Here is a 14,730-nt window from a genome sequence, read left to right on the forward strand (position 1 = left end):
GTTTTATTGGATATTGAACATCTTTAAACAAAGAGATTCTTGTAGTAATATTTGTCCTAAACTGCTTTCCCCCCCTTCTCCGATTGCTTGTTTCATTAAATTTAGTACAGTGTTAGAAGAATGTAGTAGTAGGACCCAACTTGGGCTTAAAAATATTTTTAAGTTATTATATATTTTCCCATTTTTATCAAAATTAAGGAAGGAGATAATCTAAAAGTTACTGAATCTTCATTTATTTACCATATTATTGCTTCTCTTCTTTCTGTGTAGTTGCTTAATTAAGACTTCTTTTTTTTAATCCTCACCTGAGGATATTTTCCCATTGATTTTCAGAGAGAGTGGAAGAGAGAGGAAAAGACAGACAGAAATATTCATGTGAGAGAAACATATTAATTGGTTGGGTTGCCTCCTGCACACACCCCAACCAGGGCCCCAGCTGGGGAGGAGCCTGCAACCAAGGTATGTGCCCTTGACCAGAATTGAACCTGGAACCCTTCCATCCGCAGGCTAATGCTCTATCCATTAAGCCAAACCGGCTAGGGCCAGACTTAAATTTAAATAATTTTTATTTTTCAATTACAGTTGACATACTATATTATATTAGTTTCAGGTGTACAACCCAGTGATTAGACATTTATATAATTTACTAAGTGATCAATCTGATAAATCTAGTACTCATCTGACACCGTACATAGTTATTATAATATTATTGACTATATTCCCTATGCTTTACTTTACACCCTCATGACTATTCTGTAACTACCAATTTGTACTTACTAATCTCTTCATCTTTTTCTCCTAACCCTGTTCCCTCTTCCATCTGGCAACTGTCAAAATGCTCTCTGTGAGTCTTTTTCTATTCTGTTTGTTTTTATAAATTCAGTTGTTGATAAATACATATATATTACCATTTTATCATTCATTTTTCCCATTGGAAAAAGTGCATAAGATAGTTTCCCTCTCAAAGGTAACAATATACCACTCAAAGGTAACAATAAAAAGGAATGTGTGGAATGTTTAACTAAGACTGGTATACAAACAGCTCTTAGCTGCTAAGTTATAGAAAGCTTAATATTAACGCTAACTAGTTAACATTAACACTGATTAATTTGTCCATGATATTTTGAAAATACATGGTAATAGGAAGTGGAAGCATGGAACTGAGTCAGAATCATGAGGTTGGAAATTGACTTCTGGTCTTTTGTGGCTATGTACAAACTCACTTGATCACTCTGCTTTTTTTCTTTATTCATTAAATATTACTAGTTTAATAGTTAAAGCTAACAAATTTTTTGTATATGCCAGGGTAAGTACTTTTTACATAAGTTATTAGCTAATTATTATGAACTGCTTACTAGTTACCATGTTAGAAAAATAAGGCAGCATTTTGTGTGATCAAAGCTGTTTTCAGTTTGATTTGTAGTTGGTTGCTAATGCATTAGAATATGCCTGTTTGTAAACTTTACTGCTGTCTTATGCAAGGTGAATTGATTTTTCTAGATATAGCAATAGAGGCATTCTTGTAAAAAGCAGTTGTTCTGGCCCTTTTTTGTATCGTAGAGTTGTTAGAAGTACTTGAAGTAAATGAAAATGCTTTTAGTTTTTAAAAAATGAGAATAAGGGAGTTACTTGCTCTATCCTCAAAGGGATCCATGATTCTTGGAATTGAAAAAAACTGTCCTGAAGTCTGGAGAGAGGCAGCCAGAGCTGTGGATGTGGATTTCATATGAACTGTGGGTCAGAGCCAGGACAGGGTTGGGAGTAGTGAAAACACCCCTTAATCTTGCCTGCAATTTTAAAGGCTGAATTTTAGTTTTTAATTGATTCATTAGCCTTAGTTCCTAAATATTATGTTGAAAGGTATGGGTATTTTGTGTGTGTGTATTTTGGTAGAAATAGGATTAGAGCCCTTCTCGACCTCATGCAATAATCAATAGCTACCACTAATATTAAAGTGTTAAGTGGAAAACTTTATTTAACAATTGGAATTTGACAATAAAAATAAAAGAGAAATAAATATCAGAGAGACCAGGTTTCCTTTATGATTTCCATTGGTAAATATGAGATAACTGCACATTTTCCCATTCCAGTGGATTCTCCATTCCTCCATTTCTCCAAAGGTTATCAAACTTTCAATTGACCAGATGCCATTCTTTGCTTGGACCTAAAGACCCTAATATTTGCTCCACAAAATGACTCCTTACCTTTAATAACATGGAACTCAAGGTCATAGTTATTTCCTCTTTCTGCCATGAATATCATCAATACTATTAGATCTGTAGTGAGCCTAGTCTGAAGATGTCATGCGAGTGAAAAATATCAGTTTTAGTTCATTATTTATGATCAAAGGAGTTGTAGAGAACTTTGAAAAACACATGGAAGAAATTAATTAGACATCCTAATACTAATAGATAAATCATTAATGCATTTTCAGTTTTTTTCTATGTACTATAACATTAGCTCTCAATTAAATTAATAATGAATTGAGGGAGGGAGGACCTTCAGAATCTCAGATCATGGTTAAAATTATAGGCAAATCATTATCTAAAGTGGCTTGTAGTAGGGAACTGGGATCTCTGCTGGCCTAGGTAATTAGGCAGTGGTGTTAGGTATCCCCTGGAGAGATTAGGGTCATAGCTTTGTGGCTGGGTTGCTGTTTGGGCAGAGGAGGTGGTCAAGAATTGGACTCTTGAATTTCCCATCCCTTCCTTGAATCAGAAGAGCCTCTGGGTTTGGTCAGGATAGGCATTTGATCAGTTGTGGCCAAATTGTAAAGCCCTAAAGTAAAAATGTGTCTCAATCCCTGCCATATCACAGTCAACATTAATCTAAACACCAGATATTCTCCCAGCAATTGAGAGTTCATACACAATGTATAGTTCTGTATCCTTTCTATATGGAAGAATTTTTTATTATGATTTCAATATAATGGTAATGAATCATCTTGAAATTGGAAGAATGGTTCAGGCTGGTATGGCTATCCTAATCAGGGAACCTGATAGATTTTGCTTGAAACACTTCAAAGAAGCAGGAGCTGCCCTGACCGGTTTGGCTCAGTGGATACAGCGTCGGCCTGCGGACTGAAGGGTCCCAGGTTCGATTCCGGTCAAGGGCATGTACTTTGGTTGCGGGCACATCCCCAGTAGGGAGTGTGCAGGAAGCAGCTGAATCGATGTTTCTAACTCTCTATCCCTCTCCTTCTCCCTTCCTCTCTGTAAAAAATAAATAAAATATATTAAAAAAAAAAAAAAAAAGAAGAAGCAGGAGCTAGCAAGATTGGTAGTGGGTTCATTTGTGGGATAAATAACCCCAATTTATTTATTTTTGATTTTTATGAGAGGTTATTGGAGCCAAACTGATAACACATGCTGGGGAGCAAGATCTCAAATGCTCCTAGCCCAAATTATTTAATATTTAATATTTAACAATTCCAGAAGTGGACTGACATTCTGTCAGTTACACAAAGGGACTGTGTTGGGAAATTTGCCATACGTGATTTTCCATACATAGGCTGTTCTACTTTACATGATTTAGTCACAGTGTGTATATTAAGTCTAATAGAAGTTTCTTATTATTTTTAAAATTAGGACGTCTGACATTGGATCTTTGGAAGAAGCTCGACTACTTGTTTCATTATAGAAATGTCCAGTTATAATACTAATTTATTCTTGTAACAATTTTTAAAAATGAAAGTTTTTACATGTTAACTAGTATATTTTTTTTCCAGTTTCTCTTCAGCAACGGGTAGCAGAATTGGAAAAAATTAATGCAGAATTTTTACGTGCACAGCAGCAGCTTGAACAAGAATTTAATCAAAAAAGAGCAAAATTTAAAGAGTTATATTTGGCTAAAGAGGGTAAGTTTATAAGTCTAACCCTAACCTTATACTAAGACTGCTTTAAAATGTCAGGTTTCTTGGTAATACAGTGTTGTCACTGAATAAACCTTGATTTTATTTGTACTTATATTGTATAATAAAAGTCTATTTAGAGGTAAGGATTAAGAATGGAATTGAAAAACAAGGTGAAAAATGCATTATTGAGATTTTTCCTTGTCTTTTAACCTTAATGATGATATTTGATATAGTGGACTATATAGTTCTGGGACACAGGACTTTCGGTGCTCTGAACACTTGAGAAATATCCCCAGACCAACCAGGACTGTTGGCATTCTAATAATAGCTTTAGCCATGTTATATTAAAACAGAGTTCATAGAATTTATCCAACAATTGTTCAGTTATTTATTAATAAGTATTTAATACCTACTATGAGGCAGGCATTGTCAGGTGCTTGGTATACAGAAGGAGCAAGAGTCACATGGTTCTTTAACTCATAGAACTTGAACTCTAGTGAGGAAATAGATATTAAGTAATTGTGTGAGTTGTTTTAAAAAAGGCAGATACATGAGAGCATATCATGAGGGACCTAATCTGAAGGATAAGGGGAAGGGTTTACATTTTGGGTACTGACCTAGGAAAATATGGATAGGTTTTTCACAGCCTTCTAGACCAGTGGCTCTCAAACATCAATGTGGATAAAAATCACCTAGAGAGTTTGTTAAGTACATGGTATGTTGGGGTGGGGCCTGAGGATTTGCATTTCTTTTTTTTTTTTTAATATATTTTATTGATTTTTTACAGAGAGGAAGGGAGAGAGATAGAGAGCCAGAAACATCGATGAGAGAGAAACATCGATCAGCCGCCTCCTGCACATCTCCCACTGGGGATATGCCCGCAACCCAGGCACATGCCCTTGACCGGAATCGAACCTGGGACCCTTCAGTCCGCAGGCCGACGCTCCATCCACTGAGCCAAACCGGTTTCGGCAGGATTTGCATTTCTAATAAGCTCATAGGTGACTGCAGTATTGCTAGTCCAAGGACACAGTTTGAGAACCACTGCTCTAGACTAGTAATCATCCAACTTTTAAATTTACTTAGAATTTACATCCTTCACATATTTTTAAATTTTATGTCAATACTGACAACTTAAATTAAAACTTCATGCATTTAAACATATCAAGTGGAATCAATCATAGTGATTTAATACCCATCACCATCCTATATGCAAATCGACCAAACAGCCGAACAGCAGAACGACCATCCGGGACCATGCTATGACACCCACTGGTGCCAGACTAGCCAAGGCGAGTGCAGTGCGATTGGTCAGGGGCCCAGCCATCGACCCATGATCACCCTGCAGAGGGAGGCCCAGGCCACCAACCAGCTGGCTTTGGCGGGTGGGCGTGGCCTCCCTCTGCAAGGGAAGCCCGGGTCCCTCATGCCAGAGGGAAGCCAGTGCTGGCAACCAGGGAAAGGAAGGCCTCCTCTTGCACGAATTTCGTGCATCAGGCCTCTAGTGAATACATAAATAAGTGGAGAAACAAATCGATGTTTCTCTCCCTCCCTCTCCAAAATCAAATTAAATTAAAATGAAAAATTCGATCAGACTTCTCTATAACAAAAATAGTATGTAAATTTCTTCTGTATTGAGTTATTAATAGTTATTAAAAGTACACATGCCATAAATATTTTACACATTTAAAATAAGAATTATTGACTGGCCAGTGTGGCTCAGTGGTTGAGCATTGACTATGAACCATAAAGTCACGGCACATGCCCAGGTTTAGGGCTCAATCAGTTAGGAGGTGTGCAGGAGACAGCCAATCAGTGATTCTCTCTCATCATTTGATGTTTCTATCTCTCTCCCTCTCCCTTTCTGAAATCAATAAAAATATATTTTAAAAAAGAATTATTAAAATGTAAAAATTAGCCATGACTGGTGTGGCTTAGTTTGTTGGAGCATCATCCAGTGCACCTGAAGATTGTGGGTTAATTCCTGGTTAGGGCGGGTGCCAGGCAACTGGTTGATGTTCTCTCTCACATCAATGTTTTGTTTTCTTTTTCTCTCTTTTTTCCTTCTCCCGTCACTAAAAAACAAAAACAGAAAACAATTTTAAAAAGTTTAAGTTGTAAAAATTATTGGAAATGCAGGTCTTATGAAATATATTGGATCCCCCTCCGAATTAGGTCATTAACTTCTGGGTGAATATTAATTCTAGAAAAAAATAAGATGCGGGTTTTTGTTTATTTTAGATATAAATGCTTAGAACCTCTGGTCTCATAAATAAGTAGATAGAAATAGAAGTATTTTTTAAAATAGCAATTATCAATCTATTCATTTAACTTTCTGAATTATATGTTAAATCACAAAGTGTTCTGGCTTCAAAAATTATTTTATTGGTTGGCAACTCAGTTAAGTCTTCCTTCAGTTTTGTTGTCACCTGACCTGCCAAAAGATGTGTTACTCAGTTATTAGTCATTCACTTTTTTAGTACTGACGTTAGTATTTTAAATTGTTTCTCTGGTTTGGTATCAGAGTTTTTATGCAACAGGGCAGTGAACCATAGTAAAATTTAGGATGGATAAAAAGCCTTTCTTTTGTTAAGTGGGAGAAAGGTGTTAAGAAAATGGTAGTGGGCAAGGAGGATCTACATTTAAACACCCCTCTGTTTTAGGAAAGAATATTTATGAAATTTGAGGATCTAGAAGTGGATTCCTTTAAAACATCATGTGCCTATGAATCCCCTGGAAAATCTTTGTATATCCCCAGAGGTACATGGGCACTTTGAATACTACTGCCCTAAAGTGATGGAATTCAGACTACAGATTGTAAGCCATTGATGAGTCACAAAATTGAGAGGGTGTGACCAGCAGTTTTTAAAAATAAGAATAAAATGGGAAATAAAAGAGCATATTATATTTGATGAGGTTAATTAAGTATGGTTGCACAAAATTTTTTGTTTTAATTATGTATATATGTGTATGGATAGAGTTGTGATACATATTTCTTGCTATGAGTTGTGATCAAAGAAGTGTGAAAGCCACTGTTCTTAGGCTTCACAGAATTCAGCCCTGGCTTGGAAATGCTTACTGACTCTATCTAGCATGGGGTGGGGATTTTTTTTTCTCCTGGCTCACAGGAGGGCTGCTGCTGTTTTATTTTGTTCCTTCATAGGCTAACAAGGAGGTGGGAAAGCTGGTATTCCTGTTTAGGCATGCTGGCAATCTGTAAGATACTGTGGAGGTTGGGATGAATGAGATAGGGTTTTTATCTTTCAGAAAGTACAGCCTACTGGGGTAGATAATACATTTTGCACAGTACAGTGGGGCCTTGACTTAGGAGTGTCCTGACTAACGAGTTTTTTGAGATACCAGCTGTCTGCCGATTTTTTGCTTTGAGTTGACAGAGTAATTTGAGTTAACAAGCTCCTTAACGAGCTTGGTCTCGGAACGAATTAAACTCATAAGTCAAGGCCCCACTGTATCATCATTGTTTGAGTATATATTAAATTGAATATATATTAAATGTCATGAGAAATAAATTCTGTCCAATTCTTCATGTTCATTTGAATTTGTTAATCTTTCCCTTTTAAAATTTGTTTTAACCTTGAATTGATGAGACACCACTTTAAACTCTGTGCAATAGTATGTTCTTGTTAGGATAATCTGTAATACCTTTAATGTGTACGTATGTATAAGGTCATGGCAGTATTTCCTCTGATGACCAATTCAGATTCACTATGATACTGACTATTGACATCTTATTTTTCCTTCACCTCTCACACCCGTAATTCTGTAGCTTGATCCGGATTCAAGTTAACCTTGTCCAAAGTTTGTTTATTTGCTTTCTCTTTTTTTCTATCCCTAAGTAAAAGTGTTAGGATTTCCCTTTTGTTATTTTTTTCTTTGTAATTATAAAATTGACTTTTCTATAAAATTCTGGAGAAATGAAAATGATCAAGAACCTCTCATTTCTGAAATGCATTATCATTTACTGATCTAAACCACTTGTAATGTGTGTTCATTCAAAAAACATGCTTGGTGTGTTAAAGTTGCTTTGAATACACCTAGACCCAATAAATCTGTATGTGTACTATTGTATCTTTACTATTTGAAGTTTCCAATGAGCTTAAGCTGGCCAATAAAGAACAGTTAAGGTAACTTTTTATAAAATTTCAAAAGGAATAATGTGAAACTTTTTGAGAGCTTTGGTCTAGTTTCTAAAGAAAATGCATAGTATGTAAAAGGTAAATGTTGATTTAGTTTTTGTCTCGGCTATTTGCCTTTATTAGAATAAAAATCAAATTTAAAAATGTCTTCTAAAGCAGCAACTTGTATTATTACTTAACACATTGTATGCGGGAAATGTATTTATACGTTTTACGTTGACTGGTAGTAGAGTAGCGCAGGACACGGATTAATACGTTTTTTATAGACTAGCGGTAGAATGCGGGTAACGTATAAATACGTAAACTGAAGTTATCGTAATTTTACTGAACGTTGCCATTTGTGCAAAAAATTAGCAAAAATGGCCTGCGCCACCTGTTAGCGCGTGATAAAAACTACCCGCAAACAATGTGATAGTAGAGGCCCGGTGCACGGGGGTGGGGTGGGGGGGGGGTGGAAGCCCCTCAGCCCGGCCTGCACCCTCTCCAATCTGGGATCCCTTGGACATCCCTCTTGCAATCCAGGACCGCTGACTCCTAACCGCTCACCTGCCTGATCACCCCTAACCACTCTGCCTGCCTGATCTCCCCTGCTGGCCTGATGGCCCCTAACTCCTCTGCCTGCCTGCTTGATAGCCCCTAACTGCCTCTTCCTAGGCCCCTGCCACTGTGGCTTTGTCTGGAAGGAGGACCGGATGACAGGAAGATGTCTGGTCGACCTGGTCTAATTAGCATATTATCCTTTTATTAGTATAGATACTGTGAAGTGTAAACCTAGTCTTTTATAATTGTCACAGGAGATAACAGTATAAGCTATTGTTTTGATGTGTTCAGCAGTCTTTGTCTGTTTTATCTTTCAGCAAACCAGGTCAAGGTAACCCCAGAAGTCCAAACACTGGTATTTTTTTCCAATAGGAACAGCTATTGCTTTGGTGCTTTCACTTATTTAGAGAAGAGCTGAAATATAAGTGCAAATGGTAATGAGGAAGGCTAAGAAGAGAATACCTTTTGAATCCTGTTACTTACTGTTCCTACCTTAGTACCCATTTTCCCAGCAACTTCAATGGGAAGTGTTATAAATATTTTAGAAAGTTATGTTACTTTTTCATTAAACTGGGATAAAAGTGTTTAGCTTTTGAAAAAAGTATTTGATTTAGCTTTTCCCTTTAACCAACTTCAATGCAAAGCTTTGGCACTGCAGCAGTGTTTATGTTTTGGAAATCTCAGATTTGGGCAATGAGTAAGAGCCTATTGCATGAGATAGCAAACAAGTTGTGACCATAGAGTTCCCAGTATGAAGGAAGATAGTAGATACAGAGCCCATGTTAATCACCAGAATACAGTGAAATTTTTAGTGTGTTTCAAAAGGATTTTTGTACATGCTCATCTACACTAATAAAAGAGAAAAATGGTAATTGGCGTATGGTGCTACCCTTTTCATTGGCTAATCAGGGCTATATGCAAATTAACTGCCAACTAAGATGGCAGTTAACTGCCAACAAAGATGGCGTCTAATTTGCATATGTAGGCACAATGCAGGGAGGCGAAAGGGAAAGTAGGAAGAAGCCCCCTGCCACTGACAGTGATCGGAAACCCAGGGGGGAGCTAAGAGCTGAGGGGCAGGGCAAAGGCGGCCCTGGGGCCGCCTTTGCCCTGCCCCCCAGCCATGATCAGAGAATCAGGCGCCTTTGCCGCCCTGGCCAGTGATAGCAGGAAGTAGGGGTGGAGCCAGCGATGGGAGTTGGGCACCGTCAAAGCTGGCAGTCCCGGGAGCTAGGGGTCCCTTGCCTGGGCCTAAAGCGGAGCCCACGATTGCGGGGCTGCTGCAGCTGCGGGTCTCCGCTGCCCGGGCCGGACGTCTCGGCCAGAGGCGTTAGGCCTGGGCAGGGGCGGAGCCTGCAACCGCGGGGAGCTGGGGATCCCCTGCCCAGGCCTGACACCTCTGCCGGAGGCCTCAGGCCTGGTCAAGGGGCTGATCCAGTGATTGGTGATCGGAGGGTGATGAGGGTCAACTCCTCTGGCTGAGGCATCAGGCCTGGGCCAGAGGCATCAGGCCTGGGTGGGGAGCGAAGCCGGGGATTGGAGGGATATGATGGTCCCCTTGCCCAGGCCTGAAGCCTGGGTCAGAGGCGTCAGGGTTGGGCGGGGGGTAGAGCAAGCGATCAGAGGGAGATGGTGGTCCCCTGCCCAGGCATGATTCCTGGGCCAGAGGCCTCAGGCCTGGGCGGGGGTCAGAGCCAGTGATTGGGGGGAGAGGGGGGTCCCCTGTCAAGCCTGACACCTCTGGCGGAGGCGTCAGGCTTGGGCAAGGGGCTGATCAGGCGATCGGAGGGTGATGGGGGTCTATGCCTCTGGCCGAGGCATCAGGCCTGGGCAAGGGGCAGAGCCAGCAATTGGAGGGGTCTGGGGATCCCCTGCCCAGGCCTGACTCCTGGGCCAGAGGCATCAGGCCTGGGCTGGGGGCAGAACCAGTGATGGGGGGAAATGAGGGTCCCCTGCCCAGGCCTGACACCTCTGTCAGAGGCGTCAGGCCTGGGCAAGGGGCCGATCCTGCAATTGGAGGGTGATGGGGGTCAACGCCTGAGGGCTCCCAGTATGTGAGAGGGGGCAGGCTGGACTGAGGGACACTCCCCCACCCACACACACCCAGTGCATAAATTTCGTGCAGCGGGCCCCTAGTAATTTATATAAAGCTCTGATGCTAACTAATTAGAGTTTCAAGAGTTTCAAGCTAGGTTTACGTAAATATTTGTGATTCAGATGCTATAAGCTTGCATATTCTTTAGAGTATTTTAATATTAAAAATAGATATTAAATATTAAAAACCATTAGAAATCTTGTTAACACAAATAAATTGAAATAAGGTAAATAGATGGTTTAAACTGTAGACAAGATTTTAGTAAATTAGAAAACAGTATCGAGGATTACTCTATGTGAGTGAGACAGAAATATCGAAGAGCAATTGAAATAGAGGATGAATTGAATTTTGAGCACACATCTTAAAGAAGTTCCCAGAGCAGAGAATTAAGGGAATCGTAGAGAATAGGAGATAATCACTGAGATTTTTTTCAAGCATTAAGAAAAAAAGTGAGTCCTCAACATAAATATTGAGCAGGGAAAGTAACAGTAAATTCAAACTTTGACACATTTTATTTTATTTTTTTAATTTTTATTTTTTTAAAATATATTTTATTGATTTTTTACAGAGAGGAAGGGAGAGAGATAGAGAGTCAGAAACATCAATCAGCCGCCTCCTGCACATCCCCCACTGGGGATGTGCCCGCAACCCAGGTACATGCCCTTGACTGGAATCGAACTTGGGACCTTTCAGTCCGCAGGCCGACGCTCTATCCACTGAGCCAAACTGGTTTCGGCCACATTTTAAACTGTAGATCATCAAGAATGAAAATAAAATGTTGAAAGTTACCAGAGAGAGGAAGCAATTTGCTAGCAGGAGAGACCACACAAACGGACACCGGGAGACAATGAAATAAGATTTTCAAAGTGTAGAGAAAAAATAATTGTTAATCTGAAATTTTATATGCAGCAAAATTGTTCAAGAATTAGAGCAAAATAGGTGTTTCAGGCATAGAAAAACTAGGAGCATTTATTATCTACATGAATCACCAAAAGAACTATTAAAGATAACATTTACATGAAAAAATGTAAACATAGATGCCCTAACCAGTTTGGCTCAGTGGATAGAGCGTCAGCCTGCAGACTCAAGGGTCCCAGGTTCAATTCCAATCAAGGTCATGTGCCTTGGTTGCGGGCACATCCCCAGTGGGGAGTGTGCAGGAGGCAGCTGGTCAATGTTTCTAACTCTCTATCACTCTCCCTTCCTCTCTGTAAAAAATCAATAAAATATTTTTTTTAATATATCTTATTGATTTTTTACAGAGAGGAAGGGAGAGAGAGAGAGAGTTAGAAACATCGATGAGAGAGAAACATCAACCCAGGTACATGCCCTTGACCGGAATCGAACCTGGGACCTTTCAGTCTGCAGGCCGACGCTCTATCCACTGAGCCAAACCGGTTTTGGCAAAATATTTTTTTTTTAAAAAGTAAACATAGAGTGAATATGTAGGATATAAGAAACAATACTAATCATAGAAACTGATAAATCTGACCATAAAAAACTACACCAAAAGATTCCCTGCTTCACTTTTTTTTTTTTTTTTTTAGAGAAGAAAGTAAAGCAAATGAGGCAATAATAACAAGATTGGGGCTTAACGACAGAAAACATTGAAGGTATATAGAAGGTTCTTACAATGAAAGAAATTGTCTACCAAGAAGATGTAATAATTATGAACTTTTATGCACCTTTTAAACAAAATAGTCATGATACATCATGTAAAACAAAAGGTGATAGAACTAAGGAGAAATTGATAAATGTACACATAGACATTTAACATTATAGCAATTGCTAGATCAAGCAATATAATAGGTAAATATATAGTAGCTTTGAGCAATAGAATTTTAAAAAGCTTGATCTCTGATGAGAAACTATACCCAAGAAACCAAAAATGTGCCTTTTTTAAAAAACAGTTCTATATCCACAGTTTCACTTTCCACAGTTTTAGTTACCTGAAGTCAACTGCGGTCCAGAAATATTAGAAAATTCCAGAAATAAAAAATGGATGTTTTAAATTGTATACTTTTCTGTGTGGTGTGATGAAATTTTGCACTATACTGCTCCATCCCTCCTAGGATGTGATTCATCCCTTTGCCCAATATATCCATGCTATGTGCTACTTGCCCATTAGTTACTTAGTAGCCATCTTGGTTATCAACTGTCAAGGTATCACAATGCTTGTGTTCAAGTAACCCATATTTGACTTAATAATGGCCCTAATGTGCAAGAATAGCGATGCTGGCAATTCAGATATGCCAAAGAGAAGCCATAAAGTGCTTCCTTTAAATGGAAAGGTATGCACTAGTATGTATAGGACAAAACAGTATATATAGGGTTTGGTACTGTCTAGGGTTTCAGGCATCCACTGTGGATCTTAGAATGTATCTCCTGCAGTTAAGGCTGACTACTATATATTCATCTCAAAGGAAGACTTAGCATATTTTATTTAGTTTTGTTTTATTTTTAATTTTTATTTTTTTAAGTTTTTTGTTTTTGTTTTAATATATTTTTTTTTTTATTGATTTTTTAACAGAAAGGAAGTGAGAGGGGTAGAGAATTAGAAACATCAATGAGAGAGAAACATGGATCAGCTGCCTCCCGCACACCCCTCCCTGGGGATGTGCCCGCAACCAAGGTACATGCCCTTGACCAGAATCGAACCCGGGACCCTCCAGTCCGCAGGCCGATGCTCTATCTACTGAGCCAAACCAGTTACGGCTAGTTTTATTTTATTGATTTTAGAGAGAGAGGAATGGAGAGGGAGAGATAAAACATTGATGAGAAATATCATTGATCAGCTGCCTCCTGCACACTCCCTACTGGGGATCGATCCTGTAACCCAGGCATGTGCCCTGACTGGGAATTGAACCAGTGACCTCTTGGTACATGGGTTGAAGCTCCCTCCCTCCTTCCTTCCCACTCTATCTAAAAGCAATGGGAAAATATCCCTGGGTGAGGATTAGCTAAAAAAATCCAAAATGGTTAAGTTTGTAGATTTTATCTGTATTTTTATAACATAGTCCTTTTAGAGATACATACTGAAATATGTAAATCATAAGTTTGAGAGTTTCATATCTAGCATGGTAATGTGAGGCGCTCCATAGGCCCACTTCCCAGGAAAACCAGTGAAAATTATTTTTTAAAACATCCATTTGAAGTCTTTAGAGTGGTCCTATAGCATACAGCAAATGATACATTTCTTCAGGAAAATCTGCTAAATCTTGGTAAAAACAGACTGGCATTTGATCCATGAACCACTCCCTCCCTCACTGCTCCCAGCTTTGTGTGTTGGGAACTATTTCAGGGAGATGATGGCAGGAATACAGATCTCTCTTTCCCCAGTTCACAGTTGAAGGCTTCAGAATCATCCTCTCTCTACTTCTCCCCCCACCAGATGTACTGGTAAAGTTTCAGTTGAGTGTGACTAGGAGGTCCTTTTTCCATCAGCCCTTGCTCTACTAGGACGGAGGCTCTACTTTGGGTGCAGCGTAATCACAATTGCCCTGGCTTGTTTGTAGGGTGGAGGTTCCATGCTGGCAGAAGCAACCCCAGAAGACCAGAGGCTGCCACTCCATGTCCCCAACTTAAGTGTCCCGTTGTTAGAGCAGATATGTCACTCAGAAGAGCACCAGCATTTAAGTGGGGGTTTACAAATGGATATGGTTAGGGAACGAGACACTCAAAAGGGATCCCTATAAAAACTCATCCTAGAGCAGCGGTTCTCAACCTGTGGGTTGCGACCCTTTGGGGGTCGAACGAACCTTTCACAGGGGTCGCCTAAGACCATTGGAAAATACATATATAATTACATATTGTTTTTGTGATTAATCACTATGCTTTTAATTATGTTCAATTTGTAACAATGAAAATACATCCTGCATATCAGATATTTACGATTCATAACAGCAAAGTTACAGTTATGAAGTAGCAATGAAAATAATTTTATGGTTGGGGGTCACCACAACATGAGGAACTGTATTAAAGGGTCATGGCATTAGGAAGGTTGAGAACCACTGTCCTAGAGTGACTGCATGTGCCCAAGGCTGTACCTTCTGAGGAGCAACATCAGAGGCTACACACTGAGGTGG

At 39.3% G+C, this 14,730-nt stretch overlaps 1 protein-coding gene across 10 annotated transcripts in view; it reads left to right on the forward strand.

The window, feature by feature from the left end:
- RABEP1 (rabaptin, RAB GTPase binding effector protein 1) overlaps positions 1–14,730 on the forward strand; it is a 109,126-nt gene that overhangs the window by 24,675 nt on the left and 69,721 nt on the right. For 5 of the 10 annotated variants that reach the window (XM_036341165.1, XM_036341161.1, XM_036341164.1 and 2 more), the window contains exon 2: positions 3,728–3,856. In XM_036341165.1, coding sequence (XP_036197058.1) covers positions 3,728–3,856 — 129 coding nt within the window. Of the gene's footprint in view, positions 1–3,727; positions 3,857–8,867; positions 8,985–12,192; positions 12,259–14,730 lie in introns of those variants that run through there. The other 5 variants (XM_036341167.1, XM_036341170.1, XM_036341166.1 and 2 more) reach the window with 3 other exon arrangements.

Source organism: Myotis myotis, unplaced genomic scaffold (assembly GCF_014108235.1).
Source record: "Myotis myotis isolate mMyoMyo1 unplaced genomic scaffold, mMyoMyo1.p scaffold_m19_p_17, whole genome shotgun sequence".
NCBI classification, from domain to species: Eukaryota; Metazoa; Chordata; class Mammalia; order Chiroptera; family Vespertilionidae; genus Myotis; species Myotis myotis.